The 17,122-nt window shown below is 40.6% G+C and overlaps 1 protein-coding gene across 1 annotated transcript in view; it reads left to right on the top strand.

Moving 5' to 3' along the window:
• The window catches only part of LOC121711288, a 50,182-nt gene extending 46,028 nt beyond the window's left edge, over positions 1 to 4,154 (top strand). The window contains exons 8-14 of the mRNA XM_042094748.1: positions 1,261 to 1,572; positions 1,766 to 1,789; positions 2,185 to 2,277; positions 2,549 to 2,571; positions 2,712 to 2,774; positions 3,265 to 3,336; positions 3,448 to 4,154. Coding sequence (XP_041950682.1) covers positions 1,261 to 1,572; positions 1,766 to 1,789; positions 2,185 to 2,277; positions 2,549 to 2,571; positions 2,712 to 2,774; positions 3,265 to 3,336; positions 3,448 to 3,579 — 719 coding nt within the window. The 3' untranslated portion in view covers positions 3,580 to 4,154. The remainder of the gene's footprint in view (positions 1 to 1,260; positions 1,573 to 1,765; positions 1,790 to 2,184; positions 2,278 to 2,548; positions 2,572 to 2,711; positions 2,775 to 3,264; positions 3,337 to 3,447) is intronic.
• The last annotated feature ends 12,968 nt before the right edge of the window (positions 4,155 to 17,122 follow it).

The raw sequence follows: 17,122 nt of genomic DNA, 5'->3' as shown, positions 1-17,122 counted from the left end.
ATCAACTGGAATCATCACTTTTTTGTGAACTTTAAAATGGTCAGACATACACCGAGAGAGGCCTGTTCTGACCGTATGTTGGTTATTTTAAGACTTGGTCACATGTTCCTATATGGCAATTATAAAGTGGCCCTGTGATATCATATCCGTTTTGTGAGGGCCTTTGAACCTCACTGACAACTGCTGGTACATCTGGCTTGGAGGCGTGAAAGCCCCAAACAAGCGCTTCCTCTAAATAAAGACGCAACACGTTTCTTATAATCGGACAATATAAAGCACGAACGCTAAGGAGACAGACAGACTGAGAGGTTTTACTTCAGTGGCGCACTCCACACACACGCACTCAGACAAAGAGGAAAGGAGAAGAGAGGAAAGTGAAAGAGAAGAGGAGAGAAAAAGGGAGGATAAAGGAGAAGAAGATGGCGTCCATCCCCTGTGCTCTGTTGCTGTTGCTGATCTGCCCAAGTCAGGTCCACATGGGTGAGTTACTTAGGCCGTAGGTTACACTGATTATAGAACAGATAAGTTGTGCTTCATGCCTAAAACCGCCTTTAACTGCTCTGTAATCAGTGTAACTCAGTGATGGTTCTGCAGTAGTACCGACATGACTGAACTACATGTCAATGGAACATTAAATGTCATTTTGAAATGGCAGAAAAAAGATGTAAGTGGAATATTTTTAAAATGTGGGATCATCGTCAGAATACACCAGACTACTTTATCAGTGTCAACTCTGTCTGTCTATTCGTTAGGTGTTCAAGGAGGAAACAGCCCCACTGTGTTCTCCAGTGCAGGTGGGACAGCTACTCTACCCTGTGCTAATGTGCTTTATCCAAACTGCTCCTCTACTACATGGCTTTATAGCAGCACTGGACCTTCTGTAGAATTGTTTGGACATGGGAAGATAAAACCTGAAAACATCAAGAACAGATCTGAGAAACTGAGTCTGTCCAACAACTGTTCTCTCCACATTACCAATGTCACCACTGAGGACGCAGGACTCTACATCTGTCAGCAGTTCCCCAGAGTGGGTGGACATCAATTTGAAGAAGATGCTCCAGTTTATCTCGCTGTTCTCCATGGTAGGTTTCTTGTCAATATATAGACACAGGCACAGGTTGCAATATCTAAGGAAAGATTCTGAAGATTTAATTTTTAAGTCAAACATCACCAAAGCTCCTGTAAGCTGATATGATTAATTGTAGGTTGTTGCTGTGTAGTACTCCTGATGCAGTCTGATGATGTCATTTCCTCCTGCAGTCTCCGCTTTCTCCAGAGAGACTGAGATGGAGCCAGGCAGTCATGTGACTCTCCACTGCCTCCTGCACACACACGACAACTGTACCAAATCTGTGGGACATAAAGGCGTCAGTCTCAGCTGGGTGGATCAGACAGGGTCTGATCTGAGCAACATCACCCACCGCCAGATCAGAACCACATCTATGTGTTCCACCACACCGACGGTGGAGATCAGAGCTAAACACTCCACTTCCACACAGAGGACGTGGAGATGCCAGCTGGCTGCAGGAGGGAAGGTTCAGACTACTGCAACCTACACCATCAGAGGTAATGGTTAGAGATGTTACCGTAACCCAATCTTTTCCCAACAGAAAATAATAATGCATCCTGTACTATATGAGCTTGACAGTGACTAATGGCTTATCAGTATATGGTGAACTGAACCTGATTGGTTAGGTTGTTCCTTGACATATCAAGATTCCTCAACAAAACATGTGTTTGTGTTGTTATTTGTCCCCAAATCCAGGGACCACTGCTTCCACAAACTCAGGTAAGACATGCCTTACAACTAACACTAACGCTATAGTTATCATGGGCTATACAAATAGGCCTACTGAATGAGGACATTGTGTAAATGTGTAAATATCACATTGCTATATTTATTTCATGCTTTATATACCTCTTGGGTTTTGTACCTTTGCATTGGAGTCAAGCGACTAAGCATTTCACTACATATTGTACTTTCTATATGTTGCGTGACAAATAAAAATAGTTTTGATTTGATGGATGCTACAGTAACTGGTGTCTTATAACAAAATAGGCTTATGTGAATTGCTAACCATGTTGTATTTGTCTTCAGATAGAAGGTTCAGGTATATTAAACATGTGTGTGTTTTCACTGTTCTGTCCTACAGGTGTTAAGTCTTTTCCTTCTTTTCTGTCCAGGTGTTGCGCTGATTGCTGGAGTTGGTGTCTCAATTAGTGTGTTGGCTGCTGCTGCACTGATTATAATTGTGGTGATACGCAAGAGAGAGATACGTGAGTATTTCACCCATTCTGACATCATTTTTTTTGTCGTCTTGGTCTGTGTGTTGACTTTGTAAAGTGAACTTGAGTCTGAGAATATAAAAAAAACTATTATTATTATTATTATTATTATTATTATTATCTTGTTCTATATACTGTACTGTATAGTCAAAGGTTTCACTGGCAGTATAGCCTGCTGTAAACTATTTATACCACACTAGTGGCCACTGTGGATACTGTAGTTTCAGGCTCTATAATTTTAATCTTGTTATTGTTATTTCAGATGCTGAGGGAGAGCACACCTTAGTGAGTGAAAAATTCATATTCTTTTTGTTCCACAGAAATAGTCCTTCTGTATGGCACTGGGTTTAATGTGTAGTGAGAAATGTGCAGGTACGTTTGACACAGATCTATGTGATGGATAATCTGACACATTGTTTCCACAGAGTCAAAGCAGGACCAGTGCCACAGCTCTCCAGTCTGTTCCAGCAGTAAACTCCTCAGCTAATGTAAGCTAATGACACACTGGCATCACTCATGTCCATCTGAGGCACAGAATGGATGCAACCGTTACGTCTGGATTACTTGTTAGATAATTGTAGCCTGACCACGCCCATCTAGCTCTTCACTTTGTGAATGAGTTTGGTTTAGCAGGAAAAGATAATTTTGGCCATTGAAGAATACTGTATTCTATAGGTTTACTTGTCATACTTCCTGTTAGATATGCCATTGACACAGTGTCAGATAAAGTATATGGTAGGAGCAGGCTTCACTCAGTTTGAGAGTGCTTGGCCAAACTTAAATGTTAACTCAGAAAAAAAGGGACCGCACTTTGCATATATGTGTTTTATTGCACAGACGCGTTTCGGCTTAGCGCCTTCCTCAGTGTGCTCTGCAATAAAACACATATATGCAAAGTGCGGTCCCTTTTTTTCTGAATTGACACAGTGTCCTCATAACAAATTCCTCTTTCTCTGCCTCTCTCTGTTTTCTGTACAGGAAGAGGAAGGAGCTGATCTGCACTATGAAGCCTTGCAGCACCTCAACCCAACTCCAGCTGGGCCTTCTGCAGTGAGTCACTACTCATCAAGTTTGTTTATCCTCATGTTCATACTCCTCAGTGTGGGGTGAGATATTTGTTTGTTTGTGTGTTTGTTTGTTTGTTTGTTTGTTTGTGTATAGAAGCAGTCTGAGCACACTGTGACCTACAGCACCATCATGCAGTTATCAGGTGGTGAGGACCAGAGCAGCAGACCTGTGGACCCCAATGCTGTTTATGCCACTGTTCAGAAGAAGGATAACACACAGAATTAACACACACAATACATGCACACACATACACTCACACACGCACAAACAAACACACACACACACACACACACACACACACACACACACAAACCTCAAAATACTCAAAATGTCAGTGTCACTGATAAGGTTTCCTTTTTTCCTTTTTCCTTTAAAGATACATGCCTTAAAATATACAGACGACATACCAGACCTCTGTATAAATGTGTCATATTGTTAACTGTGAAGATACTAATTAGATATTAGAAAGGCATCTACAGTAACTCATATCCTTCATGTGCTGTATATCATATCCTTCATGTGCAGTATATTGTATCCTACATGTAACTTATCATATTCTACATGTGTAATTTATATCATATCCTTCATGCTGCATTTCATATTCTACATGTGCCGTAGGTCATAGGTCATGCACATGCATACTGTATGCATATCATAGACATGTTTCTATGAGTTTGACTTTGAATCCTCAACTCTCTTTCTAATTTGAAGCCCTTTTAGATCAGCATTATATTTCTAATAAACACACTGTATATAAACAATTAGCTATTGTGTTTCGCTGTGTTTTAAACAACTTTGAAATAAAGCCATTTCATAATAATACATTACAGTAATACAGTCTTTCTTCCAACCAGCTATGAAGTATGTATATATATTATGGCAGGCCGTTTAGGAAATTAATGTCAATATATGTGACCCTGCAAGGCGAAACCAGTCGTTTTGCGCACAGTGCTATTTTGAGAAAAAAATCCACGATAAACAAACGTACAGGTTAAAATGTCGAATTTCACGTTTTCGCATAATTCGACAGTATACAGTCTACACTTTCGTATTGTGAACAAATTTCACGGATAAACATAAGTTTTGACTGTTAAACTCTGACTTTATTTAGGTGAAGATTAAACACATTATATAGTCATTCCATTTGTCCACGCTGCTATAAGGTTTTACAGTAGAGCTAAAATTTACTCATTAAGCTACTCGTTACTCAATCAGTGTCAGCTCTGTACACAGCTCTCTACACTCTCTCTTCGGCAGATGTAACCGAATATGAATGTGAAAGACTTGCCTTTCAGGGCATGAACGGTCAAAAGCCTGAATTTTTAGAAATATCCTGGCGTCATTTTACAGACCAGGAGACGTTTTCCATTGACGTAGCGCATTTTAAAAGTAGGCCTACACAATCTGTGTAGCCTACACATAACTTCTTCTCCCCGAAATACTAGCCTGGCTAACGTCAGACCACATCTCATTGAGATGGGGTCTGGGAACTAGACATTCATTTTCTCGTATTTGAAACGTGGTTTACGAATGCCCACAGCCGTTTATTGGGCGCTCCGAATGTCTATCAAATGCGTCTGTACATAGCACATAACGGCTTCGGTGTGTCGTCATTGTCTTGCTGCCCTCCCTCCATTCAGTGATTGGTTCCTTCGTTGAGGTGAAAACGAAGTCCATAGAATCCAGGCTGCCTAGCAGCGTGAATTAAAATCGCGCGTGGGAAAACCCAGGCTACCGAAATACATCAATTATATTCTATAGTGACACCTTATGACCGTCCCAGGTATTAACTAGGGGGCAGAAAAAGACACCTCACTCGGTTGATGAAACTGGACATAGTCAGTCATCCGCTTCAAAGTCACGCTACCGTAAGGCTAATAATAACTGTGTCCTCACACTAGTTCCGTGTCATAGTGTAGTTCCATGTCAAATCAGCCTAGAAAATCGCTACATTTGATTTTCCGTTGGTCTTATTACACTTTCTAGCTCGAGAGGAGACCAGTTTTAAATAGGAAAATTACCGGAAATCTTAGTCACTTTTTTTTTTTTTTTTAACTTTATGTTTATTGGGTAAAATTACACATTCATATACATCAATATGACATTTTCGTTTTCAAATACAAAGTTGTTTACCACATCTGGTAACCCAATATTAAACAAAAAGGAAAGAAAAAAAAAAGAAAAAAAAAGGGTTTAAACAAAGAAAAGAATATCTCACACACCAAAGACAAATAAGTAAATAAATAACTAAAAATGCACACACCAAAAATAATGTACAAGGTTAGTCCAGAAACAATGAGTCCAGTTGCTACATTTACCATTATACACCATCTTTGCACAGCATGACATCTGACACTATTCCTGACAATTAAGTTTCCCAAATATGCCTAAGTCCCATCCTCCTTCATCAGTTCCAACCATGGTGTCCATCGTTCCAGAAACTGTGCTTCTTGTAATCTTAGTTTATAAGTTATATTTTCCATTATGTAAATTCCTTTAACTACTGACTTCCATGTCTCACATTTTGGGGGGTCTGTTTTAAGCCAACTAAGTGTTATTGTTTTCCTGGCTGCTACAAGAAGGATATGTAATAAATATTTTGTCTTGCCATTCATCCCTGCATCTGGAACATCCCCAAGAATGGCCAACACTGGTTCCCTAGGCAGCCAAAGGCCAAATATATTATCAAGGAAATCAAATATCTCCCTCCAAAAGTTATTTAAGACAGGGCATTTCCAAAATATATGGGAGTGATCTGCTGACTCTTCCCCACAGTTCCTCCAACATGCACCTGTTCGGCTGGGATCCATTTTAGAAAGTATATGGGGGGTTCTAAAAAATCTGTTGACTACTTTCCATTGGAACTCTCACCATATGCCAGCATTGGTGACTCTATGTATTTGCAAGGAAATATTGCCCCAACTCTCCTCACTAATTTCTATTTCTAGCTCCCTTTCCCATTTATGTTTAACATGTAGAGTGTTTGTTTGCTCCATGCTAGATAGCACATTATATAAATTAGAAATGGGTTTCCCTGTATGTCTTCCCTCTTGAATCTTCATCAAGTACTGCTCAATCGGAGAGCCCAATGTCCTCAGGCCATCCCAGGTAGGGTGCTTGAGTAGAAAGCTCCTTATCTGAAGATATCTAAAAAAGTCTGATCTAGGTATATCAAATTCCTCAACAAGTTGTTCAAATGTTTTTAACTTCTGAGTCTCAATCAGCTGATGGACAAATGTTAGATTTAAGTATTTCCATCTTCCGTATCCCACATCTAATTTTAAAGGAATAAAATCTTTGAGATACTCTATACTTGACAATCCTGATATGTCGCCAGGGAGATCAAAGGTTCGCTGTACCTCTCGCCATGCATTAAGAGTAGTTTTTGACCATCTGTTCAAAGTATCTTCTAAGGATTTATTCTTGGTAAATGAGGCATATGCCAGTGGTACCGAGGAGCAGACTGATTTCTCCATCTCTAGCCACCTTGTGTCCACCTTATTTGTAATCCAAATGGTTAGTGCCCGTAGTTGACAAGCCAACCAATACTTTCTCAGGTGGGGGAGACCCCATCCTCCCTGATGTTTAGGCAATTGTAGCACTTTGTATTTTACTCGCGGGCGTTTTCCCTGCCAAACAAATCTGGAGATGAGACGGTCTAAAGTTACAAACAAACTTTTCGGTGGTGTAAGGGGCAACGTTTGAAAAAGAAATAGCAGCCTAGGGAGCACATTCATTTTAACACTCTCTATCCTACCTGAAAGTGTAAGGGGGAGCACAGTCCATCTACTAAGATCAGCAGATATTTTGTCCATTAATTTAGTATAATTGGCTTTATATAATTTATCTAAATCATGGGGAATGGTAGTGCCTAAATATGTAATACCATCCTTAGGCCACTTAAATGGGAGTGATGATCTAAGATATTGTGTGATAAGTGGATTTAGTGCCAGAGCTTCTGTCTTATTGACATTAACTTTATATCCTGAGAGGTTTCCAAATTTAGTAAAACAGTCCATTAGTCTAGGGATTGAGTTTAAAGGGTCTGAAATATAAACTAATATATCGTCTGCATATAGGGAGATTTTGTGTGTTTCATTGCCAATTTCAATTCCTTTGATAAGTGTATCTTCTTTTATCATCTGTGCTAATGGTTCAGTGACTAAAGCAAAAAGGAGGTGAGAGAGGGCAGCCCTGGCGTGTTCCCCTATGTAGACCAAAAGGTTGTGAAATATGTCTATTAACTCTGACCATGCTTTGTGGGGCAGTATACAATAGCTGTATCCATCCAATTAGCTTAGGGCCAAAGCCAAATTTATCCAAGGTCTTAAATAGAAATGGCCATGATACACGGTCGAATGCTTTTTCAGCATCGACAGCCAGTGCCATGCAAGGATAAGCGTAGTTTCTGCTGCCTTCCATAACATTAAGCAGTCTTCTAATATTATCTGGTAAGTAGCGACCGGTTATGAACCCTGTCTGGTCAGGTTGTACTAAAGTATCAATAACAGACTCCACTCTTTTAGCTAGTATAGATGTTAATAATTTACAATCTGTGTTTAACAATGCAATTGGTCTGTATGATGCGCAATCTGTAGGATCCTTATGCTCTTTAGGTATTACTGAAACTATTGCTTCCCTCCAAGTTAAAGGTAACTCCCCTCTCTCAAAGGCAGAGGAGAATGCTCTTTCCAAAACTGGGCTGATGAGGTCAATGAAAGTTTTGTAAAATTCGTTAATGTATCCATCTGTACCTGGACTTTTATTATTCTTTAGGTTTCTAATAGCATCCTCAATTTCCTGTTTAGTAATCGGCCTGTCTATGAACTCAGATGAAATATGATCTATTTTAGGTAAGTTTATGGAATTTAAATAAGAATCAATTAATGTTGGATTGCCATCAGTGTCTTTGTCTGAGTATAAGTCTTTGTAGAATGTTGCAAATGTTTCTGAAATCTCATCTGGCTTAGTTAGGAATGGTTTGCCAGGGTCGTTACTTTTGAGTTTTTGGACAGTAGCTAGACTGCATTTTCTCCTCAACTGGGAAGCCAGGAGACGACCCGCTCTATTCCCATGCTCATAATATTTCTGCTTCAGGAACCTTAGGTTTCTTTCAATTTTTTCAGTCAGGAGTTCCTCAAGTTCCTGTTTTGCCTGTTTGAGCTTCTGAAGATTTTCAGTGGATGTATTTTCTTTATGTTGTTTTTCAAGGTCATGTATTTGCTTTTCCAAATCATTCTGTTTAGCTTTCCTTACTTTTTTTATAACTGAGGCAAATTGAATGATCTTTCCCCTTAACACCGCCTTTGCACCTTCCCAGAGTATAATTGGGGACATATCTTCTTTATCATTAAATTCTAAGTAGAGGGCAAACTCCATTCTCAGAAAAGCCTGAAATGATGGCATCCCCAACAGAGAGGCATTAAGCCTCCATCTGCTGGAGGACACTGCCTTTCCCACATCCCAAACCAATGACACTGGTGCATGGTCTGACAAAGTTATGTTATGGATTTGACAGTCAACTGCTCTATATGATTCATTTCTAGGCATAAAAAAATAATCAATTCTAGAGTAAATTGAGTGGGGGTGTGAGTAAAATGTATAATCTCGACCCTTTGGGTGTAAATGTCTCCAAACGTCGATGAAAGCAAATTCCTCACAACAATTGTTTAGTGTTCTACTCATTGTTGTTGGATGGACAGAAGACATGGGGCTCTTATCCAAAAGCGGGTTTAGCATGGTGTTGAAATCCCCTCCAATCAGTAATATACCTAGTGCTTTCTCTAATACTAAATCAAATATGGCTTTCACAAATTGTGGGCTATTATCATTTGGGGCATAAACATTTAACAAAGTTACCCAAACTCCACTTATTGTACCATTTACCAACACATACCTCCCCTCTTTGTCTTGAAACTGAGAGTCAAAGCAGAATTGAAGTGATCTACCTATCAAAATTGCTACACCTCTCCTACGTCCAGATGAATGGGAAGAATAGAAAACCTGTGAAGCCCATGATGTAGTCAGTTTCTTATGTTCAGCATCGGATAAGTGTGTCTCTTGGAGGAGGGCAATATTACAGTTCATTCGTTTAAGTTGGTCTAGTATTTTCCTTCTTTTTATGGGGCTATGCATGCCCTTAACATTATATGTAACTACTGTACAGCTTGACATATTGGGATTTGGTGTATATCAGCTTGAATGCAGGAAACATTGCAACCGTTGTTCTTAGGCATTTTACTCCAAGGTGTGTGCGTAACATATAAAAGTGGTAAAAGAAAACAAACAGAACTATTTACAGGAACATGAAAAAAAACAGTAACTTCCGCTTGTTGACCCATGCCTTTATGAGTCAAGATCCCTGCCTCCTACCCAAACTAAGAGCAGCGACAGAGAAGGAAAGGAGTGACCAGACCGTCTAAGTCTGGGCCAATACTGTCTGGTGTTAAGACAGTAACGCAAGTTATTAATGAGATCCTTGCGTTAGTTTTCCCCTGAAAGTCCTTATCGGACTACCCACTATTTCAATGTAGATGCTAGTGGATTCACCAAAAGGTCCAAGTTGTAAAGAGTATCAAATTATTATGAGTAGTAAATTATCAAATGAAAACAGAGCATACTTTTTTTTTAAAGTAAGGCAACCTTGTCTTAACTCTCTATCCCCAACAAAAGATTGTTCATTAAGGGTTAATGTCCCATCTTTTTTTTTTGTTTTTTGCGCCTGGAATGCTCCACCGTGCTTGCAAATAAGTCTATACTTTTGAGAATTGTTCCAACATACTGTTTTAAAAATAAAGGAAATAACCAGAAGTAACAGGATAATGGTGGCAAAACATATTAATCTCTGCATAAGTCCAAATAAACACGTGAAAACCAGTAAGGCACCTCGTTATTACAGCATCTCGTTATTAGCGCACACAACGTGAGAGTCAGTAAGGCTGAATGTCTTTGTAAGGGGTCCTATACCTCAACTTAAAGTGAATGACAAACTTACTTCATGTCTGACGCTCTCTACCACTTCAAGCTCGTCGGATATTTAACTAGAAAGGGCTTCAATATCTTTCACCAGGGTGCGCGATATTTGCTCTCCGCCTGGGCGAAACTGGCTCATCCATCCCAGCTGATGTAGCTCTTTATCCATAATTTCGGCCTCTGACAATCTTACGTCGATTCCCAACTGCTTAAGTCGTTCTGCGGCCTCCCACGCTGAGTTGAAGGTTACTTCTCCGTCGTCCAAGGTAACTCTCAGCACTGCTGGGTATGATGATCTGAATTTAATGTTGCGTTCCTTCAGTTGGCGTTTAATCTCTCCATATTCCTTGCGCTTACGCTGCAGTGCTGCTGAATAATCATTGTCCAATGTGATACGGCTACCCTCAAATTGTATGTTTTTCGTATTCCAACCTTTATACAGGATGCGTTGTTTTGTTTGAAAATGAAGGAACTTCACCACAATCGATCTGGAGGAGTTGGGTTCAGTAGGCTTTGACACAAGGGATCTGTGTGAGCGCTCGATACCTAGATCTTCTTCTGCAGGGATATCCAGAGCCTTTTTTAGCAGATTTGCCGTGAACACTAGCATATTCTCATTGCCCTCCATTCCTTCCTTCACCCCATAGATCCGTAAATTGGACCTCCTCGAACGATTTTCAATGTCCTCGCAGTGTGCTTCCAAGCGGCGTTGTTTGCGTATCATGTAGGATAGTAGTCGGTCTGTTCGAGCTCCCTGGTCTTCTATGTTGCTCACTCTTTGCTCAACTTCATCCAGTCGCTTTTCACATCCTCGAATTTGTTCATTCACACCTTTTAAGGACTCCTCAATCTTCTCCAACCTTTCCGATATGTCCTTTCTCATTCCTTTCATCTCAGTCAGAACTTCAGCCATCAGCCCACTTGCTGCGCTGGCTGCTTCATTAGCTACTGTTGCGCTAGCCTCTGGAGTGGCCGTGGATTTATTAGCTACTTCGTTTCTGTTACGTCTGTTTTGGTTCATTTTTATAGTCAAAAGTAAAGACAAAGTAATACACTTACTTATAAGTGAGAAACCACTTTAAATAATTTGTAAACTGTGGGTTAATAGTCCTAAGGTCGGCAGCTCAATTACCAAGCAGCCATCATGCAGGGGGCGGAAACGGAAGTCATCTTAGTCACTTTTAAACGTGATGCTAGCAGGTGAGATGCTAATGGACTGCTTCGATTCAATGATCTATGCTAGGCTGGAGCTAAAAGTGGTATCGCCAGACTCGGCTGGATGAACTGGAGAAAGGTAAAAATCAATTGTTTAACTCAAGGGGAGGTGGAAAATGAGTGCAATTCCCCAAATGGTGGAATATCCCTTTAACTGTACATGCACCGAACCATGAATATGCCACCAAAAAAAAATTAAATAGCCTAATAATAACTCCACGTGGGTATCAAACCACTAGCCTCCTAAATGAAACTGCTTGCATGATAACATTCATCTACCTGCTTGCGCCAGGAACCAGCTGACAGTGTGTTCAGAATCTTTCCTTAGATATTGCAACCTGTGCCTGTGTCTATATATTGATAAGAAACCTACTATGGAGAACATTGAGATAAACTGGAGCATCATCTTCAAATTGATGTCCACCCACTCTGGGGAACTGCTGACAGATGTAGAGTCCTGCGTCCTCAGTGGTGACATTGGTAATGTGGAGAGAACAGTTCTGGAACAGACTCAGGGCCAGATGTACGTACATTTGCGAACGTAGCGTTATCAGCGTCATGGACACACCGCAGATTGTGAACGCTGTCAGACCCAAGTTTCCGTCTTATTTATCAATCTTTTAATCTTTAGTGTAAACTGCGCATCATGAAATAATACCATACATACATGATAAGATGTAAACAAGCAGGGAGATAATGAAGATCAGTAGTTCTTGTCATGAGCCCTCTCACTCCACACAGGGTTACCACCTTAATTGGTTTCCATTATCTTCCACTCTGCTCACCACTCTCTCTACTCAGCCTAACTAGCTCCACCTGTCCCTGCTCTGCTCTGCTCTAATTACTCTGCCAGCTGCGCTGCATTACCCACTAACCTCTCCCAGTATTTAAAGCCCTGTCTTTCAGCTCTCCTTGTCAGATCGTCTGCAAAGCTCAAACCCGGAACCTGTTTGCTCGCGCTTTTGGCTGACTCTTGTTTTGTGACTCCGGACCTGCCTGAATCTTGGCTACTCTTCTGCCCCAGAAAACCAGACCTGCTTTCTGCCGTAACGACCCCTGACTACTCTTCGATCCCGGTAACTCTGACCAGCCTTCTGCCTTGCTACTACGAATTCGGATTTCCCTTAAACGGTACTTCTGCCTCGTTTCATCTGCCCTGTTGTGTCTGTGTTTCCCCCCCCCCCCCCCCCCCCCCCAGGACTTCCGGACCACCCACCACCGGCGTCATAGGACGCATCGCCGCCACTGGGGGGGGACAGACACAGCACATTGGACGGAACCCCTGGAACCCCTGTAATCCCTGTTATTCCTGGTAACCCCTGGAACCCCTGGAGCCTTCACTCACTCCCTACTTCCCTTTTCCCTTAAGTTTAATAAACTTTCTGGTGTGACTCAATTGTGGTCCTCTGGTCGTCTGTCTGAACCGTGACAGTTCTACTCAAACTACTTGTGCACGAAGGCTATGGAAGATTGGTCAAATCTAGCAAGTAGGAAAGTTTAAGTGAATGACGTGAAAGTGAAAGTAAGACATTCGAAAGGCCAAAGAAAGTAAAGGTTGCTTTTGGTAGTACAAATACTTTCACCACAAAAACTGGTGCTCTAAATAGCGATTCTGTTGTCTTTGAAAGGTTATCTTATTGATGCATTGAACTGCCATTTGGATTAACACCTGCTTTTACAAGGCGGAAGTATTTAGGTGCAGAATAGACGTGCACTTTCAGGAGCAGTCTTTGTACATACCGCGGAATACATAACTAGGCGCTCTTTACTCTTCCCCTCCCATCTTTTTACGCTAAACTCCAACTTTCGCCTGGATCCTCCCATGAATGCATATGCATGACATGACAAATGCAATCTGCCACTTTCAGCTCCCACGACAGGCAGTTTGCGCTTTTACATCATTGCGGCCTGTTTGTACATACCTCGCAATGATTTTACACGCACATTGCGAAACAAATACGCCTGAAGTAGGCGCAAAAGCGCCAGTACATCTGGCCCTCAGTCTCTCAGATCTGTTCTTGGCGTTTTCAGGTTTTATCTTCCCATGTCCAAACAATTCTACAGTAGGTCCAGTGCTGCTATAAAGCCATGTAGTAGAGGAGCAGTTTGGATCAAGCACATTAGCACAGGGTAGAGTAGCTGTCCCACCTGCACTGGAGAACACAGTGGGGCTGTTTCCTCCTTGAGCACCTAACGAATAGACAGACAGAGTTGACACTGATAAAGTAGTCATAGATATTCTATCTGTCTGATCTCATTTCTGTGCTTTAGGGACACAGGACTGAGAAATCTACACTTTCAGTCACATGCCTTTTCATTCATACTGTGTGATTCAGAATGACAACACACCATCACTCGTTCTCTCTCCCCACAAAACACACTGGTGTATTCTGACAATGATGCCACATTTTAAAACCACTGCAGAACCATCACTGATCAGTTTCACTGATTGCAGAACAGCTAAGGGGGGTTTTAGGCATTAAGCACAACTTCGCTGTTCTATAATCAGTGCAACCTACGGCCTCTTATTGCTTAAGTAACTCACCCATGTGGACCTGACTTGGGCAGATCAGCAACAGCAACAGAGCACAGGGGATGGACGCCATCTTCTTCTCCTTTATCCTCCCTTTTTCTCTCCTCTTCTCTTTCACTTTCCTCTCTTCTCCTTTCCTTTTTGTCTGAGTGTGTGTGTGTGGAGTGCGCCACTGAAGTAAATGCTCATAGTCCATCTCTCTCATTTACGTGCATGCTCTATTGTCCGATTTTAATAAACACGTTATGTCTTTATTTAGAAGAGTCTCTTGTTTGTGTCTTAGTTTCACACCTCTAAGCCAGATATACCAGCGGTGGTCAGTGAGGCTCAAAGGCCCTTATGAAAAGGATATGATATCACAGGATCAATTTGAGGCCAAGTCTTAAAATAACCAACATACAGTCAGAACAGGCCTCTCTCTGTGCACGTCTGACCATTTTAAAAGGCCACACATTGATGATTCCAATTATTGATAGAACATTGATACAGCCATACAACATATTACAGTAAACATAGAAAGGTAGCTCATACTGTATACATAAAAGCAGTCACGTGTATAGCATATTTGTTAACATTGTTGTTTTGTCAAAATTCTATTTGGGCAATGATGGCGAATAGTAACTAGCTCTGGATTTAATTTAGCAGTGTATGTTTTATAGCCTGTCGGGATGCAAATGTTTGAATCAAAATGGTATGAAAGGCTCTGACTGCAGATGCAAATGCAACACCCCTGCAGGCACTGGGCATCTGGACTACAGTTACTAGTGAACACATTTTGTAAAATAATACGTTTGCCTTGTTTAAGACTTTATTAGAGGAGGAGCCTGTGCCAGGGAAGCTGCATGTGTGAAGATCATTTTCTTTGACTTTTCAAGTGCTTTTAACACAATCCAGCCCTTCATACTGCGAGACAAATTAGAAGGCATGGGAGTGGATTGCTCCCTGACAACCTGGATTACACACTATGTCTGACCATTTTAAAGTTCACAAAAAAGGGATGATTCCAGTTATTGATACGACCACACAGCATATTACAGTAAACATAGAAAGGTAGCTTATAAGTACATGAAAGGAGTCATATGTATGTGCTTTAACATTGTTATGTAGCATGGAAATTAACATTATATATATATATATATATATATATATGAACAATGCTACAGACTTTTAAATGCACGCCACACACAACACAATTCCACTCTAATTGACGATGGTGAATAGTAACTCTGGATTTAATTTAGCAGTGTATGTTTTATAGCCTGTCTAGATGCAAATGTTTGACATTTTTAAAACAATTATGAGTAATAGCGTGTTAATGTGTATGTCTGACCATTTTAAAGGTCACTAAAGTGATGATTCCAGTTATTGATGCAGCACTGATACGGCCACACAGCATATTACAGTAAACATAGAAAGCTATTTCATATATAAGTACATGAAAGGAGTCATATGTATGTGCTTTAACATTGTCATCATATGCAGTATGGAAATAAACATATATGCTACAGATGTTTAAATGCACACACAGCACAATTCCACTCGAATTGACAATGGTGAACAGTAACTAGCTCTGGAATTAATTCAGCAGTGTATGTTTTATAGCCTGTCTCTAGATGCAAATGTTTGACATCTTTTTTAAAAAAATGAGTAATAGCGTGTTACATTCAGCACAGCAGATTCTCCTACAAACTACCCGAAAACACACACTCTGCAAAATGGTGTGAAAGCCTCTAACTGCAACTGCAACCGCAAATGCAACACCCATAGGCACTGGACATCTGAAGGGGAGAGGAGGGAGGAGTTTGGACCAACATGTGGCCAGTGGGGTTGGTGACGACAGTCTTGGTCAGTTTCTAATGAACACATTTTTTCACATTTCTAAAGTTTCCCATTTCTAAAAATTTTATAAGACTTTAGTTGAAACAGAGAGAGAGAGAGAGAGAGAGAGAGATGAGGAGAGTGGGTAAGGACAGCAGGCAATGCAGCCTGGATGCACGTTTAGAGGTGATGTAATAGTGAAAATGTAATAGTGACTTCTCCGGTGCTAAAGGTCCTACACATTGCACATACTACCAGCGTGGTTGGAATGAGAACCGTATTTAACTCCATAACATACTCACATTATCACTAGATTTGACACGAGTTGCAGATTTGTAATCTGTGGCATAGAGGACATCCGTAGCACCCTGCCATGCAAAGCCACTGTTAGGAATACACCTCATTGAAGAAAATACAGTGAAATGTTGTTCAGTATATACCTCACCCCAAAACACCTGTGATGTTTGAGTAGATCAGCATTAGTCATTAGTGCTACAGGACAGATAGGAGATTTGTTTACAGTGGAGAAGTGGACAGTATGTTAAGCACCCTCAGTCTGAAGAGTCGTAAAATGTCATAACACACTTCTTACATATGAAATACACATGTTGCATTAACTAGCATTCTTAGAACAAAAGAAGTGTTATACAAATATATCAAATATTGTGGTGGTCGTCATGATCCAATGATGCGCAGAATTACCACAAACTTTGGAGAATTAGATATTATAAAATATCTTAAATGATGTGCATTTGGCATGCCTTCATACTGGCATGTAAAATACTGGCTCAAAATGTCATTTTAATTATTTATATCATCTATTAAAATATATCTTCTCATATCAAATCCACTTCCTGCTCCTGACGCTTCTATGGTCATGGTCCCCATATAAAAAACAGTTCTCACTCCTGATGCTTCATGGTCCAACACGTGACGCGCATCACAACCTTCTGTGCAAGATTACATAAAGAGGTTTTGAGGAGCCATAGGCCACTCTTGTGGTTTATGGACCATTAACATGTGTTTTTTATTTTACAAATCTTTGCTCATCCAAAACCAAATCAGCAGGGTTTTTACTGTACTAAAGTCTTCCCTTGGGAACACACACAACCTCATAGGTTTACAATGTTTGACATTGAGCAGGACAGTGCATGCGTGTTAGAAGAATATGTGAGAGAGAAATAATATAGTTTATTATGAAATGGCTTTATTTCAAAATTGTTTAAAACA

This window comes from Alosa sapidissima, chromosome 6 (genome assembly GCF_018492685.1).
Source record: "Alosa sapidissima isolate fAloSap1 chromosome 6, fAloSap1.pri, whole genome shotgun sequence".
NCBI classification, from domain to species: Eukaryota; Metazoa; Chordata; class Actinopteri; order Clupeiformes; family Clupeidae; genus Alosa; species Alosa sapidissima.
The sequence above is the reverse complement of the archived record's forward strand: the minus strand, read 5'-3'. Positions and strand labels throughout refer to the sequence as shown.